Source organism: Pelodiscus sinensis, chromosome 30 (genome assembly GCF_049634645.1).
Source record: "Pelodiscus sinensis isolate JC-2024 chromosome 30, ASM4963464v1, whole genome shotgun sequence".
In the NCBI taxonomy this organism is placed as follows: domain Eukaryota; kingdom Metazoa; phylum Chordata; order Testudines; family Trionychidae; genus Pelodiscus; species Pelodiscus sinensis.
This window is the reverse complement of record NC_134740.1, coordinates 2,931,213-2,954,427: the sequence shown is the minus strand read 5'-3', so window position 1 is coordinate 2,954,427 and position 23,215 is coordinate 2,931,213. Positions and strand designations below refer to the sequence as shown.

The window sequence follows — 23,215 nt, the reverse complement described above, 5'->3', positions numbered from 1 at the left end:
TGGAAAGAGAGAGACATGCTTGTCCCTCCCTGTAACTGTAGAAGACTGTCACAGAGAGACAAAAGGAGAAAGGAAAAAACCCAAATTCCTTTGTCCCAGTTTGAAAGTCCCACCTACATTCCTACTGGTCACTCCACCTGGCTAGGTGTAGTTAACTCCTTAATACCCAGGCTGCTGGCTAACCCTCATAATCATGACACAAGCCTATGCCTCAATTTTAGGCAAGAAATGTCTAATGTTCAACCAATGTAATGTTCTTGTGTGGCCAAGGGCATAGCTTGGAGCAATATTCAGAGGACAAGTACAGTGCTCATGGTGGCTTCTGTCTAATCCCACTGAGGTGGGATTCCTGGTAAACAAGGGAAACCAAGCTGGAACTGAAGCTGTGTGGATATCTGTTTGCATAGCAATTGGAGATGTTCCCTTTAATCAAAGAGTTCAGGGTGGAGAAGTCAAAACCCAGAACCACCTGCCTCCCAAATATCAGCCATTGAAATCAGCCCTAGGGCTGGAGATTCCACCCTCTCCCTCAGCAACCCGTTCCAGTACTTCGCCACCCTCATAGGGAAATAGTTTTTCCTAATCTCCAACCTAGACCTCCCCCGCTGTAACTTGAGTCCATTGTTCCTTGTTCTGCCATCTGCCTCCACTGAGAACAGCCTCTCTCCATCCTCTTGGGAACCCCCCTTCAGGAAGTTGCAGGCTGCTCTGAAATCCTCCCTCTCTCTTCTCTTCTGCAGACTAAACAAACCCAAATCCCTCAGTCTCTCCTCATAGGTCACACGCTCCAGCCCCCGAATCATTTTGGTCGCCTTCCGCTGCACCCTCTCCAATGTGTCCACCTCCTTTCTGTAGTGGGGAGCCCAGAATTGGATGCAATACTCGAGATATGGCCTCCGCAGAGCTGCAAAAAGGAGAAAAAGGACATCAACATTCACTTCAAGGTGCTGGGATATAAACAAAGCCATGTGACCTGGCCTTAATGTGATTGAAAATTAGGCCCCAGTACCCATAAGAGAATAAAGACAAAAGGTTTCATCCACAATCATGCTACGGACGTTTGCCACCCAATCAGGGAGAGACAATGAGGAGCCACTGGGATTCCCAGGTGTGTGGGGTGCCCAGAGCTGGTAGCTTAATCCCATCCCTAGAAACACGTGAAGGACTTAAATAGTCCCTCCTAGAAACTAGCACATTTGTCCTCCAGAACGCTGAGGAGAAGGAGCTGAAGGTAGGAGGAACTTGTTTTGGCTCCAGTAACTTTCTAGGTGGTATTCATGCTGGCCGGTGTTGAAAACATACGGGAGAGCGTGTTGGTTTTGCTCTTGTGACTTAAACTATGTGTGCAGTATCATAGACTCCTAGGGTTGGAGGACACCTCAGGAGTCATCACGTCCAGCCCCAAGCAGGACCAACCCCAACTCAAACATCCTGCATATAAACAGGTCAGCCCTTAGATTTTACAGAGCCCTACATGTTACTATTTAACTCGATATTCAATGACTCGATACTCAATTTAACTGGGGTCAATGACCTCTCGAGGTCCCTTCCATTCCGAGTATTCCATGATTGGTTAACGGGTGCCCCTGTGCCTGGTGGTGATTTCATAGAGAGGTGATTTTATAATCTCAGCAACGCACCAATGAAATGGTTTTAGAATACATAGGAAACGTAGGCCCTGTCAGATACCATGTAACTGGTACAAGAGGGATTGGAACCCAGGACTTCAGGGTAGGACCTACGACAGCTTAAGCTATAAAGCCAACTGCCTTTTAACTCTTGTTCTTATCTCTGGTTGTAAGTGGTCTAAATGCCACTCCATGGAAGAGTGACCCACGCTAGGTGTGTGGGTTACAAACGCAGTACATTCAGAAATAGGCAGTCTACACCTGCGGTGGGCAAACACCTATAAAATGGTTTCGTTACCACCTGAATGGATCTTTCCCAGGTTAGATGTTCTCCTAATTGCTCTGTCCAGCTTTTCCACTTTCACGTTAACCATATCCTCGCCAGAGAAAGCCGAGCCTTAGAACATGGATCGGAAGAGGCGGGTGGGTGGACATTAAGACTCAGCGGTGCCCCAAATTTTCAGGTGCCCCCACACAGCTGTGGATTCTGCATGTGGGTAAGGATAGAAAGCCAGGACGCTTCGAAAAGATAGCAGAAAATAGAAGGACCAACACATGGACCTAAAGGACACTCGGATCCATGACACAGCACTGGGACATAGACAGAGCCGTGTGATCTGGGCTTCATGAGGTTGCCAATTAGGAGCCCATAAGAGAAAAAACCAAAAGGATCCGCTCTGAAGAAATTCTAAACTTGTATTCAATGGTTGCCCATCTTTGGAAATTCTTGCCCTTAGCCACCTCCGGTGAGCAAAGGAAAATCTTCCAAAAGACAGATTGGGAAACAATAGAACTAGATTAGAAATGCAATGTCTTTGCTACTTTGGTGGTTTTTTGTCCAGAGCATTGCAAACGGTGTTCCTGATCAAGGCAAATAAGGAAAGAAAAGGTGTTCAAGCCACAATGCAACCCAGCAGGGAGCAAAATCAAACAGGCTTCATTCCATATGAGGCAGGATCGTTTTTCCTAATCACCTACCTAGTCCTTCCCCACTGCAACGTGAGACCGATGCTCCTCGTTCTACTGTCTGCCCCCCTGCGAGAACAGCCTCTCTCCATCCTCTGTGGAACCCCCCTTCAGGGAGTTGAAGGCTGCTCTCAAAACCCCCCTCACTCTTCTCTTCTTCAGACTGAACAAGCCCCAATCCCTCCGCCTCTCCTTATAGGTTATATGCCCTGAATAATTTTTTGTCGCCCTCCGCTGGAGTTTCTCCAATGCGCCCACATCCTTTCTGTTATGGGGGGCCCAGAACTGGATGCAATTCTCCAGATGTGGTCTCCCCAGTGCCAAATAAAGGGGAACTATGACTTTTCTAGATCTGCGCATAATGCTCTTCCTAATGCACCCCGATATGCCATTAGTCTGCTTGTCTACAAATACCTGTACAAAATTTAAATGATTTGGGGGGCTGGAGCCCATGACCTACGAGGAGAGGCTGAGGGATTCGGGCTTGTTCAGTCTGCAGAAGAGAAGAGTGGAATCAGGGGAAGGAAGTGGGGGAGGAGCTCTGGGTAGGGGGTTGAGATGTGGTAGGTACATGAGTATAGGAGTCAGGGCAGGGGGTTGGGAGGAATAGGACAGCTTAGGAGAGGCGGTGGAGGAGCAGGCGGCAGGGCAAAGAGATGTGGGGTGGGCTAAGGTCAGGACATTCGTCAGTTGGAGAGTTTCGGGCAGCAGGCTGTGGTGTATGGGGGGAGCTCAGGCCTGGGGGTGCAGCCACCGTGCTGGCCGGCTGCCCAAGTACCGAGGTTGCCTGAGATGAGGACGATGTTGCCTGGCCACCAGGACCACGTTGCTTGGCAACCAGGACCACGTTGCTTGGTCACCAGATCCCCGGGGTTGGCTGAGGAGGCAGGGACCCTGCTACATGGATGCATGAAAACCAACACTGCCCGAGCCCCCAGTCAACACATCTGAGCCGTGTGTCCCATCAGGGCATGCCGGCTTCTTTTAAGTGCCACCCTGGATGAAAATCACCCCTCATTTTCGCTCTCTCCATTTCTTCATCTGCAGAAGTAGGGTAAATACCAACCTACCTCAGCCTGAGATGGACACAACTGACAGGATCTTTAGAAAGATCTTTAGGTGCACGGTGCTGTATAAATGATAGGAGAGAGAGTGTGGAAACGTCCAATCTAATGAGGACATCTTACCTAAACGATCGCTTTTGTATCTGCAGAACTGCTCATGGGACAATTTGAAATTGAACCATTCCGGGCTCAAACAAGCACCGAGTTCTTGGCCATTATTACAATTGCAATTAAGAATCAAAACCATCCCTCCCAGCCTTTGCCGATGTGTTCTGAACATTTCTCATGAGCAATTCCCAGATTTCAAAATTTTGGTTTCATCCCCAATCAGGTCTGCAAGTTAAAATTTCCATTTTCCCCCTCGTGAAATAAAAGATTTTCAGATGTTTCATTTCCATCAGGAAAAGGTGTTGTTGAGTTTTTTTCCTAAGAAGGCTTAAACATTTCATTTCGGCTGAATTATTTTTGTCGATTTCCTATTGAAAATTTGGACAAAATAGGAACATTACAGCTAAATATTTAGACTCTCTCACATCTGCATTTTTTTGATGCAAACATTCCTCTAAAATTTTTCACCCAGGTCTGTTTTTATTAGTTTTCTTCTGCTTTTCTAAACACAATTGGTACTTTTCCTTAGAGTCTTATCCAGGACACTGGACATTTCTTCAGACTTTAGATCTTTAAATTCTCTTCCCCCCAAAAAACCAAATCAGACTGTTTACCTCTCTTTTGTACTCTCTCAAGTTTTCTATTAGCCTGTTCTTTACAAAGGAAATAAAAAATCAAAGACTCAAAATGGGCTTTGATCCATATGTGATTATACCATAATCAATACCATTTGATTTGAATGGTCAAAAGGTATTTTGGAAGGTCTTTCATTCCACGATAAAAATGTCACTTTGAATGGTCCATTGCAGGAATTCAACGAGTACTGTAACTATTGCTGGAATTAGCTTCACAGCTCTGCTGAGTGATAAGTAAAAATCAAGATCCTTTTTAGAGCTGGAGACAGTCAAAAAACGAGAAACACCGTGTCCATCATCTACAGCTGTTTTGCGCATTAAAATTCCATCTGTCATGTGGAAAGAGGAGCTTGATTTTTTTCAGGATCTCTGTCCTATCCTTCCTTATTCTCCGAGAGAGGCAGGAAATATTCCTTTTACAAATCAGTTTCGTTCAGTTTACTTCAAGGCAGCTTTGCTCATCTGCGCCCCCTGGGATGGGGGAGGGATGTCTCAGCGGGATGCCAATTAGAAGATCCTGGAGTCAATGTCTCATGAAAAACTCAACAATCAAGCTCCTGGATGTAGCAGGAGAAAAGGTGGGAGGTTGAAAGGAATGGGAAAGAGGATAAAATTGAAAACATTTTATGAAATAAAGCCACCAACGCATTGATCTGTTGGTCAGTCTACCTACTGGCTTATCTGTCTTTCCACTGGTCTGCGTGCGAGTTGTCCGTGTTTCAGTTGGTCTGCCCTCGAGCCTTTCTGTCTGTTCCACACAATCCAGAAATTTACAGTGAGAAGAATCCACTTTGGAGAGTGATTTTCCCCCGTCAGACAGAGAATAGAGGCCAGTCAACACAGGTTGGGGGTTTGGAGGGAACCTAGTCAGTCTCACACATACAGAATGAGAGGTGACTGTTTAGGAAGGAGTCCTGCAGAGCGGAATCTAGGGGTCATAGTAGACCACAAGCTAAACACAAGTCAACAGTGTGACACTGCTGTAAAAAAAGGAAACTTGATTCTGGAATGCATTAATGAGAGTGTTGTGAGCAAGACATGAGAAGTCATTCTTCCGCTCTACTCTATCCTGATTAGGCCTCAGTAGAAGTATTGTGTCCAGTTCAGAGCACCACGTTTCAAGAAAGATGTGGAGAAATTGGAGAAGGTCCAGAGAAGAGCAAAAAGAATGATGAAAGGTCTAGAACACATGAACTATGAGGGAAGGCTGAAAGAAATGGGCTTGTTTAGTTTGGAAAAGAGGAGACAGAGGGGACAGGATAGTGGTTTTCAAGAATCTAAAAGGGTGTGACAAAGAGGAGGGAGAAAAATTGTTCATCTTGGCCTCTCATGATAGGACAAGAAGCAATGGGCTTAAACTGCAGCAAGGGAGGTTTCGGTTGGATATTAGGTAAAAATTCCTACCTGTCAGGGTGGTCAAACACTGGAATAAGTTTCCTTGGGGGGTTGTGAAATCTCCATCACTGGAAATATTTAAGAACAGATTATATAGACACCGGTCAGGGATTGTCTAGATGGTGCTGGGTCTTGCCGGGAGGGCAGGGGTCTGTACTCTATGACCTCTAGAAGTCCCTTCCAGTTCTCGTGTTCTATGAATCTGTGATTCTAAGGGTGATTCGCAAGGTAAAGGAAGAATTTGCCCCTCTTGGCTTTGGGTGAGCCTTTGGAAAGGTATTACATGGAAGGACAAAGAGAGAGCAAGGGGTTGTTTTTTAGCCAAGCTCTCAATTTCTTAGGGTATGTCTACACTACCACCCTAGTTCGAACTAGGGTGGTTAATGTAGGCAACCGAAGTTGCAAATGAAGCCCGGGATTTCAATTTCCCAGGCTTCATTTGCATGTTGCCGGGCACCACCATTTTTAAATGTCCGCTAGTGCGGACTCCGTGCCCGCAGCTACACGCGGCACGAACTAGGTAGTTCGGATTAGGCTTCCTAGTCCGAATTACCTGTACTCCTCGTTCCACAAAAAAAGGCCAAACTGGTTCAGACCAAAGGTCTATCCAGCCCAGTGTCCTGTCTGCCGACAGTGGCCAATGCCAGGTGCTCCAGAGAAAATGAAAAGAACAGGGAGTTATCAAGTACTGAGCAAGGCACGGTGGTGTCCTTATCGCCCATGTACAGACAAACAGAGGCTAGGGACACCATTCCTACCAAACCTGGTGAATAAGTGTTGATGGGTCTAACCTCCATGCATTTATTCACTTATCTTTTAAACCCTGTTAAAGTCCTGGCCTTTAAACCATCCTTTGGCAAGGAGTTCCACAGGTTGGCTCTGTGCAGCATGCTTCCTTTTGTCGGTTTAAAACCTGCTGCCTATTAACTTGGTGACCCCTAGACTATATTTATTGTTTCCCACAGATGCAATATGTGGCAGAAGAAAGAAAGGGGAACGTCACCACGGTGACGGAATTCATTCTACTGGGATTGCCCAACCACCAGGAGCTGGAAGTGCCTCTCTTCTTCATTTATCTGGTTTTTTATATTGTTACCGTGATGGGGAACATCCTCATCATCCTTATCACCATGGACCCAGCTCTCCACACCCCCATGTACTTCTTTCTCCGGGTCTTATCCTTCCTGGAGATTGGATACATCTCGGTCACCGTCCCCCGGATGCTGGTGAACTTTCTCTCAAAGGACCGGACCATTTCCTACACGGGGTGCGCAGCCCAAATGTTCTTCCTGCTCTTCCTTGGGATCTCCGAGTGCTTCCTTCTGGCCTCCATGGCCTACGACCGCTATGCGGCCATATGCCACCCGCTGAGGTACCACCTCATCATGAACAAAAGGGTCTGCCTGGCCTTGACCGTTGTCTCCTGGTTCGGTGGTAACGTGCTGTCACTCATACAGACCATCTGGGTTTTCACCTTGCCCTTCTGTGGGTCCAACCAGATCAATTATTTCTTCTGTGACATCCCCCCGTTGATTAAGCTGGCTTGCACCGACACCTCCTTGTACGAACTGCAATTGTTTACGATTACCATGCTGTGCAACTTCACTCCATTTTGTCTCATCCTTGTCTCCTACGTTGTTATCATCTCCACCATTTTAAAGATGGCCTCGGCTGAAGGCCGACAAAAGGCCTTCTCCACCTGCTCCTCCCACCTCATTGTGGTGACGTTGTACTACGGCAGCAGTTGCCTGATCTACTTAAGACCCAAGTCCATGACCTCTCTGGAAAGCAACAAAGTACTCGCTCTAGTGTACACGACCTTCACCCCCATTCTCAACCCCGTCATCTACAGCCTGAGGAACAAGGAGGTGAAAGGGGCGCTGTGGAGACTTTTCGGGGGTGGGCTGAGAAGATAATCTACTCTCTCACAGAAAACAATCAGGGTCTGGGTCTTGTTGTCAGATGAGATGTCCAGCAGTCAAAATCCAGAGTAGGTCCTGTGACATCAACAGAATTCCGAGATGCGGGTGAAGGTGTGTCCCAAAAGGGCAAAACGAAACATACCAAACTGTATACATACAAAAGAATGGGGACTAATTTGGCTACATCTACTCAAGAGAGATCTTGGAGTCATGGTGGAGAGTTCTCTGAAAACAACCACTCGGTGTGCAGTGGCGGTCAAAAAGCAAAACAGTGAACAGAATGTTAGGAGTTAATAAAAAAGGGATAGCGAATAAGACAGAGAATATCTTATTGCCTCTGTATAAAACCCTGCTATACCCACATCTTCAATACTGCATACGGTTGTGGTCACCTCATCTCAAAAAAGATATATTGGCATTGGAAATGGTTCAGAAAACGGGAACAAAAATGATGAGGGGTTTGGAATGGTTCCCATTTGAAGAGAGATTAAAAAGATTGGGACTTTTCAGCTTAGAAAAGAGGGGTATGTCTACACTACCCCGCTAGTTCGAACTAGCAGGGTAATGTATGCATACCGAACGTGCAAATGAAGCCCGGGATTTGAATTTCCCGGGCTTCATTTGCATAAGCCGGCCGGTGCCATTTTTAAATGCCGGCTTGTTCGAACCCCGTGCCGCGCGGCTACACGCGGCATGGGCTAGATAGTTCGAACTAGCAAGCCATTCCGAACTATCTGTACGCCTCGTGGAACTAGCAGGGTAGTGTAGACATACCCGAGGAGAGGAAGGGGGATATGCGAGAGGTCTATAAACTCTTGACTGGTGTGGAAAAAGTGAATAAGAAAAAGCTATTTACTTATTCCCACAATATAAGAATGAACCAAATGAAATGAATAGACAGTGGGTTTAAAACAAACAAAAGGAAGTTTTTCTTCACTCAGCGCAGTCAACCTGTGGAACTCCTTGCCAGAGGAGGTGGTGAAGACAGGGATTTTCACAGGGTTCAGGAAAGAGCTAGATAGATGCATGGAGGTTAGGTGTGTCAATGGCTATTAGCCAGGATGGGTAGGAATGGCGTCCCTAGCCTCTGTTTGTCTGGAAATGGGTGACAGGGAGAGATCACATGAGGTTTACCTATTGTGTTCCCTCCCTCTAGGGCACCTGGAATTGGCCACTGTTGGCAGACAGGATACTAGAGTAGAAGGACCTTTGGTTTGACCCAGTCTGGCTGTTCTTATGTTCTTATATTGGAAATGTTTTGTCAGTTTTTGGTTGGGTGGAAATTAGAAATGTGGCCAAAAAAAGGCCTTCAAACTATCAGCAAAATGCAGGGCAATGTAGCACTTTAAAGACTAACAAGATGGTTTATTAGATGATGAGCTTTCGTGGGCCAGACCCACTTCCCACGAAAGCTCATCATCTAATAAACCATCTTGTTAGTCTTTAAAGTGCTACATTGTCCTGCATTTTGCTTCAGCTACCCCAGACTAACACGGCTACATTTCTATCACTATTCAAACTTTCAGAAATATTGCCCCAAAAAGGCTGCTGCTTTGAACACAGAGAAAAAAATCCCAAATCTCAGCATGGATTTTTTTTTTTCATTCCAGCTCAAAATGGCAATGAAATTGTTTAAAAAGAAAAAGCTCCTTTTGGATGGATGGATGGATGGATGGAAGACAGACAGACAGACAGAGTGTGTTTAAAAAGAAAAAGCTCCTTTTGGATGGATGGATGGATGGATGGATGGATGGATGGAAGACAGACAGACAGACAGACAGACAGACAGACAGACAGACAGACAGAGAGAGAGAGAGAGAGAGAGAGAGAGAGTGTGTGTGTGTGTGTGTGTGTGTGTGTGTGTAAGCCAATCATTTGGAGAATGGTTTTGAATAAAATATCACTGAAAATTAAAGAAAATGAAGATGAATACTCTCTGTTTTAGAAAATGCATCTGTCCATCTGTGAGGCCCCCCATCCGTCTGTGGGTTCATTTGCTCAAGAAGTCCTCCGAAATGGTAACAGACAGGACCACCCAACCCGGTCGGCAGCTCCCTCGGGTTGTAACTGAAAAGCAAGGGCAGGGTTTGGTTGTGCCAGGACAATCGGATGGGCCCGGAATGCGACTGGTTTCCATAATAAGTAAAATGAGGGGGCTGAGAGCCGGGACAGTCATGCTCCATAATGACCACAGGGAGGTGACTCGCGTACGGGACCATTATCCTGCAGACTACAATGGGGCAGCCACACCAGTAAGAGAGTCTCCAGCAGGGGTCGAGGCTCTCCATGTTGCAGGCCACCAGCTACAGGTAAGCGGTCCTGCTGCCCCAAAACCTCTGGCCAAACTCACCTTCCCCGGCCCCCTGCTAGAGCTGAACGCTGGTGCCCACTGGAGGAGCTCTTGGAAGCTCCCCACAACTACCCAGCTCCCTGCCCTGTGCCCCCCACACCCTGGACATCAGAACGGCCTAACGGGGTCAGACCAAAGTGTCCTGTTGGCCGACCGTGGCCAATGCCAAGTGCCCCAGAGGGAGGGAACACAGCTGATAATCCCCATGTGCCCTGATTCCTGAACCCCCTGCCCAAAGCCCCCCACTTTCTTTGGGTATGTCTACACTAGAAAGTTAGTTCGAACTAACGGACGTTAGTTCGAACTAACTTTCCTATGCGCTACACTAGCGCTCCGCTAGTTCGAATTTGAATCGAACTAGCGGAGCGCTTAGTTCGAACTAGGTAAACCTCATTTTACGAGGACTAACGCCTAGTTCGAACTAGCTAGTTCGAACTAAGGGCTGTGTAGCCCTTTAGTTCGAACTAGTGGGAGGCTAGCCCTCCCCAGGTTTCCCTGGTGGCCACTCTGGCCAACACCAGGGAAACTCTATGCCCCCCTCCCGGCCCCGGACCCCTTAAAGGGGCACGGGCTGGCTACGGTGCCCGTGCCAGGTGCAAGCCTGCCAGCACCCAGCTAGCAGACCCTGCACCTGGCACGGCACAGAGCCACCCACCCGATGCCCCCCAGCCCACCCCCTCTTCCCGGGACCAGGCTGGCGGCTCCCGGGAGCTTGCCCTGGACCGCAAGAGGCGGGCATCTTCCTGACTAGTGCGGACATCGTGGACCTTGTCCACGATCTCCGCACTAGGCACAGGAAAGTGGCCGTCTAGGGCAGGAGAGCTGCCAGCCTGGCCACCCAGGAGCAGGTGTGCATGAAAATCAAGGGGGTCCACTGAGACCCCCGACACTGAGCCCTGAGCTTACAATGGCCGTCCTGGGTCAGACCAAAGGTCCATCTAGCCCAGTAGCCTGTCTGCCCACAGCGGCCAACCCTAGGGACCCTGGAGGGGATGGACCGAAGACAATGACCAAGCCATTTGTCTCGTGCCATCCCTCTCCAGCCTTCCACAAACTTTGGGCAGGGACACCACTCCTACCCTCTGGCTAATAGGACTCCATGGACCCAACCTCCATGACTTGATCTCACTTTCCTTTAAACTCTGTTCTAGTTGTAGCCTTCACAGCCTCCTGCAGCAAGGAGTTCCACAGGTTAACTATTTGCTTTGTCAAGAACAACTTTCTCTTACTAGTTTCAAGCCTGCTACCCATTCCTTTCCTTTGGTGTCCTCTAGTCCTTCTTTATGGGAACTCATGAAGAACTTTTCTGAATGCACCCTCTCCACCCAACCCCTGCTTTTACAGACCTCTATCCTGTCCCCCCTCCGTCTCCTCTTTTCTAAGCTGAACAGTCCCAGTCTCTGTAGCCTCTCTTCATCTGGGACCTGTTCCCAACCCCTGATCATGTTAGTTGCCCTCCCCTCTCCCAGCCTTTCTCTTCCCCTCTCCCACCTCCTTTTCCCAGTCTCCCCCAGTTTTTTTCAATAAAGACAGAGTCAATGTTGGAAGAAACGTTATCTTTATTTTGTACATCAAGAAGAAGGGGGGCTAGGGAAGGGCAAGTGGAAGGAGGTGAGGGAGGAATGGGGTACGAGCCCCCGATGGGGAGGACTGGGCTGGCTCTGCGGGCTTCTGGGGGTGGAAGCTCTCCTGCAGCCCCCCAATTACTCCCTCTCCCCAGATGGCAGCCTGCGGCAAGTGCAGCCGGGCTGATGGCCGAGTGGTGTGATGTGCCCAGTGTGGGCACTCAGGGCACTCCAAGCCAGAACTTCTTTGCAAGCGGGGCACCCCTTAGAACTGTGTGTCCGGGGTGGGGGTCGGGACCCTTTAAGCGCAGCCCTCGGCTAGCCTGAGACAGTATCTCCATGCTCTAAGTCCTCCTTTTATGCCCTGCCGGCACTGCTTCCGGCCATCATTAAGCCCTGTTCAGAGTCCACTCAATGTGGACTTACTAGTTCGAACTAGCAAAACGCTAGTTCGAACTAGTTTTTAGTTCTAGATGCGTTAGTTCGAACTAGCTTAGTTCGAATTAACTAATTCGAACTAAGTTAGTTCGAACTAGCGCTGTAGTGTAGACGTACCCTTTGTCTCTGGCAGGGCTCCTGTACCCTACCTGCTGCCATGAGTCCCCCACACCCAACCCCTACCCTGAGTCCTGCACCCACATCCCTGCCCCTCATACCTCCCACCCCCCTGCTCTCATTCCACCCATCGTCCTGAGCACAAACACATTTCCCAGCCCCTGCCTGACTCCTGCATCCCCACCCCTACTCTGTGTGCGCCTACCCTACCCCCTGGCCTGATCCAACCACTGCCTTCCCTGTCTCCTGAGACTCACCCCCTGCCCTGAACTCCCTCACCCCTTTCCTGAGTCTTTGCCCCTCCACTCCTTTACTCCTGCACCTCCTAACTCTTGCCCTAGGTCCCCTAAACCTCCCATCCCCCTACCCTGATGCCTGCTACCCCACCCTCTACCTGGAGTTCCACCAAACCCAACCCCATCCCCCATATGGGCAGTGCCCAACTTACGCACGGGTTACATTCCCAACACCTGGTCGTAACTCCATTTGGTCGTAAGTTGGAAATAGCCTTAAACGCGCTGCCCGCGCTGTTCGAAGAACTTGACGTACATGGTACTCTGCTAGACATGGTTCTCAACTTTTTTTTAAGTATTTTTTTTCAGAAAATGGCAGAAAATATCAATAATAGATGATAAAGTACAGAACAATTTTCTCTAAAAATGAAAAGATTGGGAGCAGCTGAAGATAATAAATGACACTAACTTTCATTTTGGGGCTTTTCCCCCACCATTATGAAAGAGAGAGCAGAAAACAAAAAGGAGAAAAAGAGAGTCCATTAGTAGCCAGGTGATATTCACGGAACCTTCAGAAAAGCACTGGCAATGTCATTCCAAACACAAACTCCCCCCAGATATTTTTCTCAGTGCCACATTCACAGCTTGGTTCTTCAGGGTGTACTAACAGCTGGTTTACAATGGGAGGAGGGGGAATTCCACATTGAGCTTTAAGATTGTGTAGCCTGCCTGAAGTCCATGACTCTGTAGCTGGCACTTAAAGATACTTTTTTGAGGCTGTGTTACCCTTCCATTGACTTGACACCAGGTTTGTGTGTTTCCTGATGGTCCACACCTGCCCATGTCTTGCTGCACATAAAACTTATTCTGCACCTGGATGGAAAAAATCTGAACAGGGATGGAAAAGAGAAGAGAGAGCATTGATACATGCCGCTGTCCTGTCAGCTGTGTCTACACTTGGGCTGTGTCTAGACTGGCCAGGTTTTCCGGAAAATCAGCCGCTTTTCCGGAAAAAGTTGCCAACTCTCTACGCTGGCTGCTTGAATTTCCGCAAGAGCACTGACTTCCTACTGTAAGAAATCAGTGCTTTTTGTGGAAATACTATGCTGCACCCATTTGGGCAAAGGTCCCTTTTGCGCAAAACGTTTGCGCCAAAGGGCCAGTGTAGACAGCTGAGATTTGTTTTCCGCAAAAAAGTACCAATCACGAAAATGGCGATCGGGGCTTTTTTGCACAAAAGTCTGCTACCAAATCCACCCTCACTCTTCTCTTGTGCAGACTAAAAAAGCCCAAATCCCTCAGCCTCTACTCATAGGTCATGTGTTCCAGCCAACTCATCCTTTTGGTTGCCCTCTGCTGGACCCTCTCCAATGCGTCTACATCCTTTCTGTAGTGCGGGGCCCAGAACTGGACACAGTCCTCCCGATGTGGCCTCACCAGTGCCACATAAAGGAGAAAAATGACATCAACATCTACTTCAAGGTGCTGGGATATAAACAAAGCCATGTGACCTGGCCTTAATGGGATTGAAAATTAGGCCCCAATACCCATAAGAGAATAAAGACAGAAGGTTTCATCCACAATCATGCTACAGATGTTTGTGACCCAATCAGAGAGAGACAATGAGGAGCCACTGGGATTCCCAGGTGTGTGGGGTGCCCAGAGCTGGTAGCTTAATCCCATCCTTAGAAACACATGAAGGACTTAAATAGTCCCTCTTAGAAACCAGCACATTCGTCCTCCAGAACGCTGAGACAAAGGAGCTGAAGGTAGGAGGAACTTGTTTTCGCTCCAGTACGGTAACTTTCCTGGTGCCGTTAAAAGTTTCCTGGCCCGAGGTTAAAACATACAGAAGAGCATTTTGGTTTTGCTCTTGTTACTTGAATGATCATAGACTCCTAGGGTTGGAGGAGACCTCAGGAGTCATCACATCCAGCCCCATACCCAATGTAGGACCTACCCCAACACAATCATCCTGCCTGTAGATAGGGTAGCCCTTAGATTTTACAGGGCCCTAAATGCCAGATGATGATTTTATAATCTTCAGCACTTCATCAATGAAACATTTTTAGAACAAATTAGAAATGTAGGTCCTATCAAATACTATATAACTTACACAGGGTGGATTTGAACTAGGACGTGTGGAACTGAGGGTAGGCGCTACTACAGCATGAGCTATAAAGACAGCCGGTTCTCAATTTCGGCTGTAGCGTTCCCTTGCTCTTATCTCTTGCTGTAAGTGGTCTAAACGCCACTCCATGGAACAGTCACCTACAGTAGGTGTGTGGGTTACAATCGCAGTACTTTTTAGAAACAGGTAGTCTACACCTGGGTTGGGGAAACATCCGTAAATTGGCTTCGTTACCACCTGAATGGCTCTTTCCCAGAATAGATGATAGAATCATAGAACACTAGGACTGGAAGGGACCACGAGAGGTCATCGAGTCCAGTCCCCTGCCCCTGTGGCAGGACCCAGGACCATCTAGACCATCCCTGATAGACATTTATCTAATCTGCTCTTAAATATCTCCAGAGATGGAGATTCCACAACCTCCCTAGGCAACTTATTTCAGTGTTTAAACACCCTGACTGTCAGGAACTTTTTCCTAATGTCCAATCTAATTGCTCTGGCCGGCTTTCCCACTTTGACGTTAACCAGATCCTCTCTAGAGAAACCTGAGCCACAGAATGGGGATAGGAAGAGACGGGTGGGTGGACATTTAAACCCAGCGGTGCCCCAAATTTTCTGGTGCCCCAACGCAGCTGTGGATTCTGCAACTGGGTAAGGATAGAAACCCAGGACAGCTTACAAAAGATAGCAGAAAACGGAAGGATCTACACAGGGACATAGAGGACACTCAGATCCATGACACGGCACTTGGGTATAGACAGAGCCATGCGATCCGGGCTTCATGTGATTGTAAATTTGGTCCAGGAGCCCTTAAGAGAAAAAAACAAAAGGATCCGCCCTGAAGAAATTCTAAGCGCGTATTCAATGGTTGCCCGTCTTTGCAAATTCTTGCCCTTAGCCACCTCCGGTGAGCAAAGGAAAAATCTTCCAAAAGACAGATTGGGAAAGAGTAGAACTAGATTGGAAATGCAATGTCTTCGCTACTTTGGTCTTTTTTGTCCATAGCATTGCAAAATGTGTTCCTGATCAAGGCAAATAAGGAAAGAAAAAGTGTCCAAGCAGCAATGCAACTCAGCAGGGAGCAAAATCAAACAGGGTTCATTCCATATGAGCTCGGGTCTGGGGGTATAGCCACCATGCTGGCCGCCAGCTCAAGTATCTCGCTTGACTGAGATAACCAGGACCATGTTGCTTGGTCACCAGATCCCCAGGGTTGGCTGAGCAGGCAGGGAACCTGCTACATAGATGCTTGAAAACCAACACTGCCCGAGCCCCCAGCCAACTCATCTCCGAGCTGTGTCCCCCACCAGGGCATGCCGGCTTCCTTTAAGAGCCACCTTAGACAAGAATCACCCTTCCTTTTTCTCTCTCTTCATTTCTTCATCTGCAGAAGTAGGGTAACCAACCTACCACAGTCTGATATGGACACAACTGACAGGATCTTTAGAAAGATCTTAAGGTGCACGGTGCTGTATAAATGATAGGGGAGAGAGTGTGGCAATGTCCACTCAAATGGGGCCAACCTCCCTCACCGATCGCTTTTGTATCTGAAAAACTGTTCATGGGAGAATTCGAAATTGAACCATTCCGTGCTCAAACAAGCACAGAGTTCTTGGCCATTATTACAATGGCACTTAAGAATCAACACCATCCCTCGCAGTGTTTTCCAAAGTGGTCTGAACATTTCCCACGAGTAATTCCCTGATTTCAAAATTTTGGTTTTATCCCCAGTCAGGTCGGAATGTTAAAACTTCCATTTTTCCCCTCCTGAAATAAAAGATTCTCAGATGTTTCATTTCCATAAAGGTGCTGTTGAGTTTTTTCCTAAGAAGGCTTAAACATTTCATTTTGGCTTTCTTGTTTTCCTTATCAATTTCCTATTGAAATTTTAGACAAAATAGGAACATTCCACCTAAATATTTAGACTTTCTCACATACACATTTTTGATGCAAACATTCCTCTAAAGATTTTCACCCAAGTCTATTTTTATTAGCTTTCCTCGACTTGTCTAAACACAGTTGGTACATTTCTTTATCTTATCCAGGACACTGGACATTTCTTCAGACTTTAGATCTTTAAATTCCCTTCCCCCAAAAAACCAAATCAGACTGTTTACCTCTCTTTTGTCCTCTCTCAAGTTTTCTATTAGCCTGTTCTTTACAAAGGAAATAAAAAACCACAAAGACTCAAAATGGGCTTTGAGCTGTCTGTGATTATACCATGATCAATTCCTTTTGAATTGAATGGTCAGCAGTTACTTTGGGAGGTCTTTCATTCAATGATAAAAATGTCCCTTTGAATGCTCAGTTGCAGGAACTCAACGAGTACTGTAACTATTGCTGAAATTAGCTTCACAGCTCTACTGATTATTTTTACTTATCAAATATCCATTTTTATAGCTGGAGACACAGTCAAAAAGATGAGAAACACTGTTCCCATCCGCCCGGAATTTTCACCTACAGCTGTTAGGTGCATTAAAATTCCATCTGTCATGTAAATAGGGTAACTTGATTTTTTTAGGCTCTCCATCCTATCCTTTCTCATTCTCTGAGGCAGGAAATATTCCTTGTGCAAATCACTTTATTTCCATCTACTTCAAAGCAGCTTTGCTGATCTGCGCCCCCAGGGTTGGGGAGGGATGTCTCAGTGGGATGCCAATTAGAAGACCCTGGAGTCAATTTCTCATGAATAGTCAACAATCAAGGCTCTTGGATCTAGCAGGAGAAAAGGTGGGAGTTTGAAAGGAATGAGAAAGGATAAAATTGAAAACATTTTATGAAATTGACCAACAGATCAATGCGATGCTGGCTCTACCTACCTACTGGCTTATCTGTCTTTCCATTGGTCCGTTTGTGTGTTCTCTGTGTTTCTGTTGGTCTGCCCTTGAGCCTTTCTCTCTGTTCCACACAATCTGGATTTTGGGGAGCAATTCCCTCCCACCCCATGAGACAGAGAATACAGAGAGGCCAGCCAATGCAGGTGGGGGTTTTGGAAGTAACCTAATCAGTCTCACACACAGAGAATGGGTAGTATAGTAATAGAAATGTAGCCGTGTTAGTCTGGTGTAGCTGAAACAAAAAACAGGACTATGTAGCAGACTGTCGAGTGACTGTCTCGGAAGGAGTACAGCAGAAAGAGATCTAGGGGTTATCGTGGACCACAAGCTAAATAGGAGTCAACAGTGTGACGCTGTTGCAAAAAAAGCAAATTTGATTCTGGAGTGCATTAATGGGAGTGTTGTGAGCAAGACACGAGAAGTCATTCTTCCGCTCCGCTCTGCGCTCCTTAGGCTTCCGACAGAGGACTGTATCTGGCTCTGGGCATCACATTTCAAGAAAGATTTGGGGAAATTGGACAAGGTCCAGAAAAAAGCAACAAGAATGATTAAAGGTCTAGAGAACATGAGCGAGGAGGGAAGACAAAGAGTGGGACTTTGTAGCCAGACAGGAACCCCCGCTTGTAACATCCATTTTTGCTTGCCTGGAGCATGCAGGGCACACAGAACAGAAGGCCCAGGCTGCTTTGACCGTGAATGGCTGTAAACAGAGATACGCCAATTGCTGACCAAGAGGCTGCCGAGGAGTGCCCTTCACTAAAACCCATATTGATACGAACACACAGCCGTGCGCAGGGGGAGGAATCTCTCGCCCAGTAAAAATATGTCCAATACTCACAATTTAGTTATCTCTCTTGCAAGTGTAAATTAAGTTGAAACTCCCTTGTAAGAACTGGCGCCACAAAACGGACCAGTACAATTTAGCATCTTATATAAGAAAGAGGATATGGGTCCCCAGGGGTATATAGATGGGTCCAGCAGCACATTTACTCTGAGTGTCAATCTACCATCTATCTGCTGGTCGGGTTAGGTGTTTGACCTCCCAAGGTTCCATGAGGATGCCCACCTCGTATTCGTATTTCCTAGGAGTTGAGCGACCGGTCCTGGCTTGACCCGCTGGAGTTGAGAGGCACAGAAGGGGGTAAAAATTATACCTGGACGTGGTCCTTTGTCTTAAGTGTATACATAGACTTAGAGCTCTTTAAAGATTAAGCTGTCACTTGGTACCATTATTTCTATTTTCTATCTTTATTTTCTTTGTAACCATTTTTAAGATCTATATTTGCTAGCAGTTAAGAAAGAGAGCAATAGCCATTGTAACCATATGCTTTTATAAGGTTTTTTTTAAATAAACCTGTAACTGTTTAAGTTTTTAACCTGACTTCTTCAGTTGCTGTAACAGAACCAAGCACAATTTAAAAGAACTTCAGCTGGTCATAAGGGACAGGTATAGGAGGAGCTTGGGCGTTTGGATCGTGTCACTCCCAGGTGACAGATCCGTTGGGGCATCTCTCAGTCTTCCATAGACTGCCCGCTGCGAAGGGATCCTGTATCCTAGCAGCTAAAATCTGAGATGTAATAAGCTCTTCCTAAAAACAGGGGCGTCTGTCAGCCTGTTGGCTGCCCTCTGCGATGGGACCCCGGTCCTAGCAGTAAAGTCACGGACGTTAAACCTTTTCTCAGCACACACACACACACACACACACACAGCCCTGACCGTCAGCTGACAGACTTGTTTAGTTTCCAAAGGAGAAGACAGAGAGGATGTGACAGTGGTTTTCAAGTATCTAAAAGGGTTTCACAAGGAAGAGGGAGAAAAATTGTTCTCCTTGGCCTCTGAGGATAGAACAAGAAGCAATGGGCTTAAGATGCAGCAAGGGAGATTTCGGTTGGACATTAGGAAAATCTTCCTAATTGTCCGGGTCGTTAAACACTGGAATAAATTGCCTAAGGAGGTTGTGGTATCTCCATCGTTTGAGATACTGAAGAGCAGGTTGGCTAGACATCTATCAGGGATGCTCTAGATGGTGCTTGGTCCATGATGGCAGGGGACTGGACTTGACCTCTCGTGGTCTCTTCCAGTTCTAGGATTCTATGAACCTATGATTTAGTGTATCTTATACTTCCCTCCCTAGACCTCGCTCTTCCCAACTACCTGTTTGGCCTTGTCTGAGGAAAGTACTTTACTTTCCGCCTATCAAGGTCTCACCCTACCCAGCAATATTTTAACCCATTCCTTGTCTTTTCTAACTGTGCAGTAGCCACACCGGGAGTAGGCCAAAGCAGCCCACGGTGTTTTCGTCCATCGTTTGCACACGGTAGGAAGACACAGCCATTTGGGTTTTGTAGATGTTGAAACAAAAAAGGGAAAATACAAAACATAAAAATCTATTCCCAGGCAAATAAACGGGCTGCAAAGTTACATCATTATCAATTCCGAAGGCCACATTACAACGTATAAGAACATAAGGGTAGTCAGACTGGGTCAGATCAAAGGTTCATCCAGCCCGGTGTCCTGTCTGCCCACAGTGGCCAATGCCAGATGCCCCAGAGGGAATTAATAGAGTTAAGAATCCTTATGTGATCTCTCATCTGTTGCCCATTTCCAGACAAACAAAGGCTAGAGACACCATCCCTACCCATCCTGGCTAATAAGCATTGATGGACCTAACCTCCATGCATTTATTTAGTTCTGTTTTGAACCCTATGAAAGTCTTGGACTTCCCAACATCCTGTGGCAAGGAGTTCCACAGATTGGTTCTGCACTGCGTGAAGAAATATTCTTTTTGTTTGTTTAAAACCTGCTGCCTATTAATTTTCCCTAGTCTATATTTATTGTCTCCCACAGATGAAATATGTTGCAGAAGTAAGAGAGGGGAACCTCACTACGGTGACGGAATTCATTCTACAGGGATTACCCAACCATCCAGAGCTGGAAGTGCCTCTCTTCTTCATCTATCTGGTCATTTATATCCTTACAGTGCTGGGGAATATCCTCATCATTCTCATCACTATGGACCCAGCTCTCCACACCCCCATGTATTTCTTTCTCCGGGTCTTATCCTTCCTGGAGATCTGGTACATCTCGGTCACCATCCCCCAGATGCTGGTGAACTTCCTTTCAGAAGTCAAGAGCATTTCCTACATAGGATGCGCAGCCCAACTATTCTTCCTGTTCTTCTTTGGGATCTCCGAGTGCTTCCTTCTGGCCTGTATGGCCTACGACCGCTACGTGGCCATATGCCACCCGCTGAGGTACCACCACATCATGAACAGGAGGGTGTGCTTGGCCTTAACTGTTCTCTCCTGGATCTATGGTACCATCGTGTCCCTCGTACAGACAATCTGGGTTTTCACCTTCCCCTTTTGTGGGTCCAACCAGATCAATTATTTCTTCTGTGACGTCACCCCGTTGATTACGCTGGCTTGCACGGATACCTCCTTATTCGAACTGCAGTTGTTTACGATTACCATGCTGTGCAACTTCATTCCATTTTGTCTCATTCTTCTTTCCTACATTGTTATTATCTTAACCATTTTCAAAATGGCCTCGGCTGAAGGCCGGCAGAAGGCCTTCTCTACCTGCTCCTCCCACCTCATTGTGGTGATGCTGTATTATGGCGCCAGTGGCCTGATCTATTTACGACCCAAGTCCACGACCTCTCTGGAGAGCAACAAAGTGATTGCTCTGCTGTACACAACTGTCACCCCCATTCTCAACCCCGTCATCTACAGCCTGAGGAACAAAGAGGTGAAAGGGGCGCTGTGGAGATTTTTTGGGGGTGGGCTGAAAAGAAACACTATTCTTTCCCAAAAAACAATCGGAGTCCAGATCTTGTTGTCAGATCAGTTGTCCAGCAGTCGAAATCCAGAGTAGGTCCTGTGACATCAACAGAATGCCGAGATGCGGGTGAAGGTGTGTCCCAAAAGTGCAAAATGAAATGCACCAAACTGTATACATACAATAGGATGGGGACTAATTTGGCTACAACTACTCAAGAGAGAGATCTTGAAGTCATGGTGGAGAGTTCTCGGAAAACATCCACTCCGTATGAAGCAGCAGTCCAAAAAGCCAACTGAATGTTTGGAATTAGTAAAAGATGGATAAAAAGTAAGACAGAAAATATTTTATTGTTTCTGTATAAAATGATGGTACATCCACATCTTGATGTGGTTGCCTCAAAAAAGATCTCTTGGCATTAGAAAAGGTTCGAAAAAAGGGAACAAAAATGATGAGGTGTTTGGAATGGGTCCCATATGAGGAGAGATTAAAAAGATTGGGACTTTTCAGCTTAGAAACTAGGAGACGAAGGGGGGTATGAGAGAGGTCTATAAAATCATAACTGGTGTGGAAAAAGTGAATAAGGAAAAGTTATTTACTTTTTCCCACAATATAAGAATGAACCAAATGAAATGAATAGGCAGCAGGTTTAAAACAAAGAAAAGGAAGGTTTTATCCATGCAGCACACAGTCAACCTGTGGAACTCCTTGCCAGAGGAGGTGGTGAAGACTGGCATTTTCACAGGGTTCAGAAAAGAGCTAGATATATTCCTGGAGGTTAGGTCCATCAATGGCTATTAGTCAGGCTGGGTAGGAATGGTGTCCCTAGCCTCTGTTTCTCAGGAAATGGATTACGGGGAGGGATTACGTGAGGGTTCTTTATTGTGTTCCCTCCTTCTTGTGCACTTGGCATTGGCCACTGTCAGCAGACAGTACACTGGGCTGGATGGACCTTTGGTCTGACCGTTGTTGCGTTGAAAATGTTTGGTCCATTTTCAGTGAGGTGGAAATTAGAAATGAGGGCCAAAAGGCCCCTCAAACTTTCAGAAGTATTGCTCCAAAAAGTATGCAACTTTAAGTCCTTTAAGATGAACTTGCAATTGATTTTGTTTGTTCATTGCTACCCAAAATGGCATTGAGATTGTTAAAAAAAGGACGCTCCTTTTGGAAACGATGTCTGGAGGCCGTTAGCCCATCATCTGGAGAATGGTTTTGAATAAAATGTCACTGAAAATGGTAGAAAATGAAGGTTTTTTTAAATAAATGCATCGGTTCGTCTATGAGTCCACCCTTCTGTCTGAGTCCATTTGTTCAAGAACTCCTTTGCAATGGTAAGACACACCCAATTCAGTAGGCAGCACAGTCTGATCATAACTGAAAACCAAAAGCAGGGTTTGGTTGTGCCAGGACAATAGGATGGGCCCAGAATGCGACTAGTTTCCATAATAAGTAAAGGGAGGGGACTGAGAGTAGGGACAGTAGTGTTCCATAATGACCAAACTTTCCTGATTTGTCGTAGCCAGATTAGCCCCCATCATACTGTACATATAGTTGGGGTTATTTTTCCCGATGTGCATTACTTTACATTTATCCACATTAAATTTCATTTGCCATTTTGTTGCCCAATCACTCAGTTTGGTGAGATCTTCGAGTCCCTCACAGTCTGCTTCTGTCTTGACTATCCTAAACAGTTTTGTATCATCCGCAAACTTTACCACCTCACTGCTTACCCCTTTATCCAGATCATTTATGAATAAGTTGAAAAGGATTGGTCCCAGGACTGACCCTTGGGGTACACCACTAGTTACCCCTCTCCAATCTGAAAATTTACCATTTATTCCTACCCTTTGTTTCCTGTCTTTTAACCAGTTCTCAATCCAAGAAAGGACCTTCCCTCTGATCCCATGGCCATGTAATTTACACAAGAGCCTTTGGTGAGGGACCTTGTCAAAGGCTTTCTGAAAATCCAAGTATACTATATCTACTGGATCCCCCTTGTCTGCATGTTTGTTAACCCCTTCAAAGAACTCAAACAGATTAGTAAG

At 46.5% G+C, this 23,215-nt stretch overlaps 2 protein-coding genes across 2 annotated transcripts; both read left to right on the top strand.

The window, feature by feature from the left end:
- Window positions 1–6,761: 6,761 nt before the first annotated feature.
- Window positions 6,762–13,704, top strand: LOC102451459 (olfactory receptor 10A7-like). Its single transcript, XM_075911904.1, has 2 exons — window positions 6,762–7,695; window positions 13,619–13,704. Exons 1-2 carry the CDS (start codon window positions 6,762–6,764, stop codon window positions 13,702–13,704), a joined length of 1,020 nt encoding a protein of 339 aa, XP_075768019.1.
- A 6,533-nt stretch (window positions 13,705–20,237) lies between these two features.
- LOC102451217 (olfactory receptor 10A7-like) lies at window positions 20,238–21,266 on the top strand. Its single transcript, XM_014568875.2, has one exon. It carries the CDS (start codon window positions 20,238–20,240, stop codon window positions 21,264–21,266), a length of 1,029 nt encoding a protein of 342 aa, XP_014424361.2.
- The last annotated feature ends 1,949 nt before the right edge of the window (window positions 21,267–23,215 follow it).